Source organism: Corvus kubaryi, unplaced genomic scaffold (genome assembly GCF_017639235.1).
Source record: "Corvus kubaryi isolate FWS band 111438036 unplaced genomic scaffold, C.kubaryi_AGA036_p1.0 37398, whole genome shotgun sequence".
In the NCBI taxonomy this organism is placed as follows: Eukaryota; Metazoa; Chordata; class Aves; order Passeriformes; family Corvidae; genus Corvus; species Corvus kubaryi.
The window spans coordinates 33580745-33590636 of NW_024581137.1; the positions used below are offsets into that span (position 1 = coordinate 33580745).

The 9892-nt window shown below is 36.2% G+C and overlaps 1 protein-coding gene across 2 annotated transcripts in view; it reads left to right on the forward strand.

Annotated features, from left to right (window-relative positions):
- The window catches only part of COL28A1 (collagen type XXVIII alpha 1 chain), a 68019-nt gene extending 59612 nt beyond the window's left edge, over positions 1-8407 (forward strand). Inside the window, exons 31-38 of one of the 2 annotated variants that reach the window (XM_042043785.1) lie at positions 1426-1506; positions 1589-1624; positions 1804-1840; positions 2141-2695; positions 3847-4034; positions 6123-6339; positions 6768-6944; positions 7609-8407. In XM_042043785.1, coding sequence (XP_041899719.1) covers positions 1426-1506; positions 1589-1624; positions 1804-1840; positions 2141-2695; positions 3847-4034; positions 6123-6339; positions 6768-6937 — 1284 coding nt within the window. In that variant the 3' untranslated portion in view covers positions 6938-6944; positions 7609-8407. Of the gene's footprint in view, positions 1-1425; positions 1507-1588; positions 1625-1803; positions 1841-2140; positions 2696-3846; positions 4035-6122; positions 6344-6767; positions 6945-7608 lie in introns of those variants that run through there. The other variant, XM_042043787.1, reaches the window with a different exon arrangement.
- The last annotated feature ends 1485 nt before the right edge of the window (positions 8408-9892 follow it).

The following is a 9892-nucleotide window of genomic DNA, read 5'->3' on the forward strand; positions in this document are numbered from 1 at the left end:
AGTGAAAATATTGCAGCATATATATATATATATATATAATATATATATAATATAATAGCTGCAATATTTTCACTGATCTTCATATTCATCTTGTATATTGGCTAATCTTTGTGACCCAATGTAAATCTCTCCAAGTGTCTTTTCTCCAAGCAAACTTTTGTGTTTGTTGTTAATATAGCAGTCTTGTCACACATGAAAAGGAATGGTTTAGTTCAGCAGGAATTTTGTATATGAACCAAAAAGATCAGGTTTTAGTATATTTAAGGGTAAGAAAGTAGCACCACCACCACAGTCAGCAAATCATATTTGCTTTCCCATTATTATTAATGCTGACATTAACTTTGATGATGTTCGAATCAATTCATTGACAGGTAATGGAAAGTAATATCCTTTGCTGGATACTCTGATTTTGTAAAATAGAATAAGAACTGTCTTCCAAGACCTTACTTAGTTGAAACTGGTTTTCTTAATGCTGTGGAGAAGCTGTGTACAATTTCCAGATTTACACCAGTTTGAATAAGATTAGAATCAGACTGAGAGTCAAAAGGGTTCTTTAAAACTGGCAACAAACTGGTAACCACGGTGAAGGCTGTAACACAGGAGTTACCTGTGTGATTCCACTGGCTGGATAATAATGAGGAATGATATCAAAATAGACAGTAATCTAGACAAATTCATAAGCTTTAAAATTTCAAGTGAAATGTAAGCTGGTTAGTAATTTCCAGAGAGAAGTAAAAAAACTGTCCTGTACAATCTTCTTCTTTAAAAAAATGTCTAATTTAGAACCTGAATCTTATTTACAATATATTTTATACCTGCATTGTATGAAAACTGTCTCGTAATGTTGAAACCTCTCACTTTTTGGAAATCAAAAAGTCTAGTCAGTTGAGGGGAAAAGTGCAGAATTGCTTCTAAATGTGAAACATTGTATTTTCCGATGGATATAACAGTCCAAGCATGCCTCTTCTCATATGTCCTTTGAAAGCTCACAGGTTTTCATTTGGCTTTTATGCAGAGCTGGTGTGAGTTTCAGCACAGGGGCTGATCTGAGGCAGTTATATCTCTCCATAAGTCTAAACTAGCATAGGTCCACTATAAACATGGTTTTAGAGTTCAAGAGAATCAAAGAACAGTAAATATTATAGATTCTTGACATTTGCATATAGATGTCTTTACTCCCCCTCAAGAACTAAGGTAAGTTTTTGTAGAAATTTCTCAAAGATGCTTTTGCTGCCCATTTTGCTTTCTCTGAGAGCCTGCTTTCAGATATTCTCCTTATAATACATACAAGATAAACTATTAATAAAAAGAAAAAACAACAAAACAAGCCAGAAAATTTATCTTTAAAGCTCATGGAACCTTCCAGCTCTGACAATCAACAAAACTGGAGCTATGACTGTATTTAATACAGTTGTTTTAAATTAGGGAGACTATGGAGATAAAGGTGATCCAGGGAGCAAAGGTGCCAAAGGAGAGATTGGAGACCCAGGACCTCCAGGGCCAAAGGTAAAATACATTTTCATGTTACTTAAATTTACAAAATAGAAATTAAGCAAATTGTTAATTATATCACCCTACACATTTTCAGGGAAGTGGGGGAAGAAAAGGTGAAGCTGGTCTTTCAGTAAGTATATAAATAAATTATTTGAAACAATAGTAGTTTATCTGGGGAAAATATTTAAAGGTTACGTGATCTTTATGAGGGTCTTTATGAGATATTGCATTGCCTGCATTTTTGTAAATAAATAAAAATTTCAGCATTCTTAACACCAGAACACACAACAAGTTAATACTCTTTTTCAGAGAGAAGATGTTATCAGACTTATCAACGAAATATGTGGTAAGGATTACAGTATGGAAAAAAGTAGTTCTGATAAAACACAGTGAATTTATATTGACTGAATGGATTTTTCCCCTGCATGTTTGTGTGTCAGGATACCACTGATATGAAAACGATGCTCGCTATGTTGCCAGAGCTATACCTGAAGTAATTTGGTCCAGCTCTGTTTCTGTGATCAGTACCAGTAACTAGAAATTAATTCATTAACTGAGTTTTAACTGACTGTAAATCTGATGTGTGAGCTCAATTCGTTTTTTGAAGGTGGTTTCTCATAAATTGTCTGAAATGGGTATTTTCTAGGTTGTGGTATCAAATGTAGAGTAATACCACTGGAACTAGTATTCGTCATTGACAGTTCAGAAAGTGTTGGACCGGATAACTTCAATATTATCAAAACCTTTATGAAAACATTCATTGACAAGGTTTCAGCCAACCACGCTACAACCCGCATCGGCATCATCAACTTCAGCCACAAAGTGGACCTGGTGTCTTCTCTGAACCAATACACAAGCAAAGAATATCTGAAATCAGCTGTTGACAAGATGCCCTACTTAGGAGAAGGTACATTCACAGCTTCAGCTATCCAAGAAGCCATTCGCTTATTCCAGGCAGCGCGCCCGGCAGTAAGGAAGGTGGCTGTTGTAATAACGGATGGACAAGCGGACAGTCGTGATAAAGTACGACTGGATACTGTAGTAAGAGATGCCCATGCTACAGATATTGAGATATTTGTCATTGGGATTGTTCAAAGGACTGATCCTCATTATGAGGATTTCCTGAAAGAAATGCAGCTCATTGCAACAGACCCTGATGACGAACATGTTTACCAGATAGATGACTTCATAACACTTTCAGGTAAAAGAAACTATTTCATTAAGAGGAAACTTGAAATAAGCATGTAAGGGAGTGTGGTCTCTCCCATGGCCAGGCAAGGCAGCCTACTGAGTGGCAGCTTTTATTTCTCTGTTGGATAAAGCTCACTCTTGTTTCGCATCATCTTTGGCCAAATGAAACTTTTGCCGAATTTTTGCCTCTTGCAGAAACAATAAACTACAAAGAACATCAGTTTTCTAAGCCCAAGTCTTCTTTGGGATACTCCTCTTTTGTGAGAGATTGCATCAGCCTTCCTTCACAGTCCTTTTGTGCTTGGCCATAGTTTCATCCGAGAGAGATGTAGATTTCCCTCCACCTTGATGTAACATCTCGGACTCTCTCTTTCTTTTGGGCCTTGTCAGTCTTGGAATCCCTCCACTCTCTCTTACAAGCATTCTTTCATTTTTTTGGTTTTTTTCTGAAAGCCATAGGGAAACCTATGCTTTCACCCTGATTCCAGGGAAAAAATGCTGGACCCGCACACAAGGGAATGGGATATGATAGACATTGTATATTTCAATGTATGTGGCTTGAAAAAATTCTGTGGCTACAGGTGAAATCAGGAGCAAACCCAGAGGAAATCTATAATGACCTATGAAAAAAAAAGTACATTGACCTAGACTAACTGTAGACCAGCCTATACTTTTCCTGAGCATAATCTTATTTTGCTATGCTAAGACTGTGAATGAAGTTAAGTCTGGATTTAAGGCATTAAGAGGAATCCAAGCTAAGGTTCTGGTTCCAGTGGGATTACGTTTAGGGCTCTGACTCAGACTTTAGCATTCAATATAAAAATATTCCCATTCACTAGTGTTTTTTGTTTTTGCAAATAAGTAGAAAACTGTTGCCCAGATTTTCTTTTTCTTTCTTACATGTAAAGGCTTTCTTCCCTTCACTCTCATTTTTCATCTGTTTCTTCTTAAAATGAAAACATGGCATTAAAATAAAATAGTTCAGAGACTGTTACTTTATTACTTGTCATTTGCATTTTGACATCACTACAAAAGATGGTGTTTCACAAGACCCTGTGATTAAAGGTTTAGGGTTAATACTGCACTAAGAGCTTGTGCTGAATCATTGTGACTTCTTTTGATTACTATTAAAAAATGTCATCAATTCATTAATCTTTTCAGCTCTTGAAAATAAACTGATCACAAAAATCTGTGAGAATGAGTCTTCAATCTACACCAGAAATTACAATGTGTTATCTCCATCTCCAAGTCTGGAATCTGAAATTCCCAGGGAAGATGCTAATGGCCAGTTACCTAAAATGACTACTTCCGAGACTGATACGCTTCCTACCGAAGGAATTGGTTCCCCAGTGAGTAAAGAAGTAACAGTTATCAAATGTTTTTAAAATATGTGTCTTTATTTGAATTCAAATATTTTACCATCTTTATTTCACCATCTGCCTTTTAATATGCAAATAACATGTCATTTGACCAGACCAATGTGTTTGGAAAAAACTTTTAAAGTTAGAGTGAACTTATTTGTTGAGAACAAACATTTACAAAAGAAATAGGGTAATACTGCCTCTTGGTTTCAATAAATGCTAACAGTACTCATATTTTTTGTAGGTCGTAATCTCAGAAGTGAGTTAAAACTCGTACATTTCTATTGAGGCATGCACACAGTGGATAAGACATTTATTTATGTGCAAGCTGATTGTTAGTACAATGCTTCTTGTTGTGGCATGCACTTTCCAGGTTGTTCCCGGCCATATTTCCAAGTTATTAAGCCTTTGGTGTTGTTTCACTTTCCACATTGGGCTGTACTTGTAGGACTCCTTATTTGTTACTCTTCATTCTCCAGCTTTAAATTTCTCCTGAGCTGCACTGAGGTTCTGCCCTCCAAAACAGTGCTGCTGCACAGACAGACAGGACAGGGAGAGCTTTAATGCAATAGATAATATTTTCTGCAGGTGTGTATCACCTTAGTTCCCTTACTGAGTCTCCAGTATTTTTCAGCCACTGTCAGGGTATTGGGTTAGGATATCTGTCACCTTTGCAGTAGATCAGCACTAACACCTTAGGGTGTTTTTATTGCTTTGCCTAAAGTAGTCAATGATAAAAGTTGAACTTCGCTTGCCCTTATTAACCAGATGGATAAACTGGTTGAAATATTTGATGTGTAAACCTCTGTAGCTGCATGGAATGGATATAGCAGACCATGATACTGGTATTAAAATATTAATTGAATACAGATTAGAGATAATTAAATATTACTGACTTACTGTGGAGGAGTCAATGGATTATCCACTTATTAATTATTAAAGATTATTTATCCTTGTGTTATTGTTTATATAATACCGTTCATAATTAAATAGTTCACTTTCAAAATCCAGGTTAATTTCTAAGAATAAGAGCTCCTTTGGTAGGCGTGATTGATTTAGGGTTTGGGCTTGTAGTACCTCTAGACAGATCTGTGAGACACTGAGGGTCAGTTTTAACATTCTGTATTATTAAGAAAAATAAAAGTAAACCAAGACAGATGCTGACTTTATAAAGCATGTGATAAGAATCAGAAAGGATTCTTAGGTAGGTTCTCAGATATATCAGATAGGATTAGATGCTCACACACTTGGTTCTGGCTGGCTGTGGTTATAGTTAAATCTTCAAACTGTTGAATTACTATCATATATAAACACAGTCTTTTTGTAGACCTAGAGAAGAAATGCAAAATTTAAGGATTGGATGAATTGTCTGCACCTTCACATTTCACCTAGGCTGAGTTCCAATGACTCTGAAGAGTTTTCTCAAACTGACTTTGTCAGTAGTGGCCTGTAAATGGGAAGATATTGAATAGTATCAAATTCCTATCTCTTCTCAGTAGGTAATCAATGTCTGATTAAGGCAGCTATTTGTACTATACTGTACTAAGAACCTTGCAAGTCTTCTTGAATATACTACAATTTTAGAGAGGCGATTTTTTATATAATAGTTGTAATTTGAAGACCAGGGTTGACTGCTTAACACTTCTATCAAGGTAAATTCTAAAATTCTAATGATTAGCAACTGGCTGTTAGCCAGAAATATGACAGATTGAAGATGTCAGATCATGCCCAATGAGTGTACTAGATGTTAAGCAGCACTGATTTATCAAAAAATTCCTTCCATTTTTTGTTTTATTAGTATTACAGACTAAGTAGTGACTGGAAATTTGCTTGAATTGAATGAATTCAGCTGAATGACTAAATTGAAGTCATTACTTTGCCTTTTCATTATGCTCTCATTGTCAGAAAATTATGGTTCCATACTGAATAATCACTAGAAGCAGGTCCAAACTGACCTGCTGTTAACAGTATTTTTTCACACATTGTTTAGCAAAATTTTCCTGCATAATTCTGTAATTTTTTTTCTCATGGCATCTGAGCCCAGGCAGAATTTTAAGATTTTGACTCCTTTTGCAGCATAGTCCATCGCAATCCAGATACACTGAACCTCTGCCATCTGCTCAGGACCACACTGTGACCACCTCTGCTCACAGAGAATCGATACTTCCCCCAGTTTATAACATGTCTGAAATCAGACCCCTGAGTCCAGTTGTCAATCCTTTGTTTGGTGGAACTGCTGCTGAAGATCACCAGCCAGCTGTGTTGCAAACACAGGTAGCAACAACCCAAAAAAGTGAGTAATAAATACTGCCCGCAGATAGCGCGTAGCAAGACTGTACCAAAAAAAGCAATGAGCAAACCCCACTCCCCCTTCCAATATAATTTAGATTTTATGACTTTTTGTATTTCTGGGTGCTCTGTCTACAGACACTACACACAGTCAGAGCCAGATTTTCAGACTCAGATTATACCCTTGTGTACCAACTGCATGCTTAGGTATTTCAATAGCAGCTTGATTCTTGCATCAGGATTTAGGCAGTCTTATTTCCAAGTGATCCTGTGTATTTTTAGGCCTGTTCAGGTATGCCATTAATGGAAATGGAATTTGGCCAGGCACTACAAGAAAGAAAAAAAAGGGGTGCTTTTCCTACTGAAGGAGGCACTTCTAAGATAACAACTTATCCCCAGAATCCGAGCTAACTTTTACTGATGCACTTTCAGATCCAAGGTGCTTGGAACCTATGAAACCAGGGGATTGTTGGGACTACGTGGTGAAATGGTATTATGACAAGAATGGCAATTCTTGTGGCCAGTTCTGGTATGGAGGTTGTAATGGTACCAACAACAGATTTGAAACAGAAAAAGAATGTCGAGAAACCTGTGTTGATTGATTAATAAGTAAGTTGTCTCCTTCAGGTCCCCCCTTGATCACTTCTTTTCCCCCTTATGTTTTATTTTACATTAATCAAAATTCAGTTTTCCTTTTCAACTCACAGCCTATGCAGTCAATATTACAAGGTCCTTCTGCAATTTCTTGCAGTCACTCCTTTTCTTTACAACTTTACTACTGCTACTTAACTACTTTAAAGGGACACAATATTGTCACCTACTCCAACTTTGTCACCTCCCTATTTACTCCCTTCTCTAGATAACTTATTATTATCTTGAGTAGGACAGACCACGGCATCCATCCTTCAGTGACATCTGTCCACTGACCATTTATCCCCTTTTTTTGTTTTATTCTTTTCACAACTTACAAGTTATAAGACTGTCCCTCTCAAATCAGTGCAATTTTCCTTAGGGGAGGGGCCTTACATTTTGGAAATCCAGTCAGCCTATACTGGCTATCTTAGATCCCTACTCTTAGTGAGCAAGGAATGGCCTTCAGAGAGGTTATTTATCAATAGTGCAAAACTGCCTTTACAAAAGCCTTATAACTCATCCCCAATAACTTGCATTAAATACTCTATTTCGACTTTCAGTACAGGAAAATTTTATTGAACTGCAGAGCATGTTTTTCAAAACTTTTCAGGAAAATTAAACAATTTCTTATTTATTCTAGAAATTACTTCTATTGGGAACTTTTGAAGCTGGAAGTTCATGTGTTCTGAGGAAGAACTGGCTGAGAAGAATCCAAAATGATGTGTTAACATGAAGTTATTGCTGCTGCACTTCATTGCTTTCCCCACTATGGTCTGCACGTTAACCAGATTCCCGTATAATGTACGCTGTCTGCAACACCATAGCAATAACTTGGGATCACACATACCGACACACCTTTTCCCTCCAAATTTACAGTAACTTGATACTACTTCACATGGCAATAATGAAATTCTATTTTTCAGATTAAAATGTCAAAACTGTTTACATTTTATTCTGAATGATAGAGGTCTCTTAGTCTCATGGAAGAATAAAATATGCTCTAGTTTTAAACAATAGTAAGTGGTTTCTGAAATTAGCACTCTTAATACAGCATTTAGAGACATAAATAAAGATTTCTATTAATTAGAGTTCCTCTTTGGAATGTAAGTAACACAGCTATAGGTGATTAGATAGGGGTTTTGTCTGTTAGTAAAGCACACTTAGATTAGATTAACATCCAAAACACACATTAAAAACAGGATTCTTCATGTCCTTTAGGCTAGTCAGTACATTTCAATTTCTCAGGGCCTCTGGGTTAAAAAAAAAGAAAAATTTATTTCACTCTAATATATGCTACTAAACCAAAAAAGGGAAAACCACTGAAAGATGTATAATAATGTTTACCCATATCCTTTCTGTTTTTAGCCATAATCCTATATAAGCACGTTGTTAAAACTGAAAATGACAAACATATGATTAAAATGGAAATTAATACCTGATGAAGAGTCAAGCATCATTATTTCTTCATAAACAAAAGACTAGAATCTACACAGCCAGTATGGACAATTCTTGATGTGTTTAAACAATTCCTTACACAATTTATGAACAAATGACAGGATGTACCTTGCAAAATGAGCTTTTTTTGCAGCAAATAGGACGCAAACCTAATTCTATGGAAATCAGTGCTTGAAGAAGAGTTTAAAAGTTTTTAATTTTTTTTCCCAAAAATCTGACCTTTTAAAATAAGTTTGAAGTTAGAAATGAAATAAACTGAGAACAGCCCCAGAAAACATCCTGTTCTTATACTCAGAACTAAAATGATGATAATATACTCATACTAAAATGATGATCTCTCAAAAAACCTCCGAGGGCACAATTAATTTCTGTGTGACACAGACCAGTAAAACAGAAACATATTACCTTGTACTATGCATACTATGAAGATCTCCTTAATCCTACCAGGAATATTGTACATTTAGCTGCACCTGGAAACTCACAGCAGCAAAGCCCACTGGAGTTGCAAGAAAGCCTAGGAATCTGCAAGATCTTTCAAATCTGTTCTAATCTTGTGTGCTTGGGCAGTTGCTTGAGGGATGGGATTAGCTGTGTGTTCAGTTCCAGATCTCCAGACAAAGAAATACATCTGTCTAAGAAATATTGAGGATAATGAGTTTGGGAATAAATGTGACAATGTAGGTTATGGGTTTGCAATATCTTCTATAACAGTTAGTGAAAACCTTTCTGGTAAAGCTGACAAGCTTTAGTAAGTACAAAGAATGGCATCATTTGTTACTTAACAAGGTTATAAAACAAGCAGTTACTCTTTAACATGCATACAAGGACTCATTTTAATGCAGTTAAACCGGTGTTATACAAAAGACCACTGCTTTATTTTTCACTTTTATGTAGAGTTGACTAAGCCTTTTGTAGCAAAGAGGGAAAAGTGAAGGCTATAAGGTTGTTTTAAAAGTTGTATGCTGTTCAAATCAGATTATCCCAAAACGAGCATCCTTTTCTGTTTGGGTCTTTTTGTGTATCTCCAGACTGCAAACTCTGAAGGTATGCTCTGATATATAGTAAACTATGGAAAAGCACATAACTCCCTCCTGAAAGGACTCTTCTCTAAATATGCATCAGCAGTGACTGGCAGCATTGGCTCCTGTCTTCTCAAGGGTGTCATGGGGCAATAAACCAGGAGAGGGCCCTGCTTGCCAAACATCCACTGTTTTATTCCCGGCTAGAGTAAAATCATGCAAGATCATTGCTGAGAGCATTACAGTTTTCACTGAAAAATAAACCCTTTATTTTTGTCACGGGCAAATTTTAAAAGCAAAAGTAGTTTAATCATTAAATCCTTAAATCTTCTGCTGGACTGGGCCAAATGCTACAAACCATAAAATCTAAGAGTAGTGAGTAGCAGAGACTTTTCTATAGAATTGATCATTATAAGATAAATTCTTTTTTTGACATCCTTGATTTTAAGA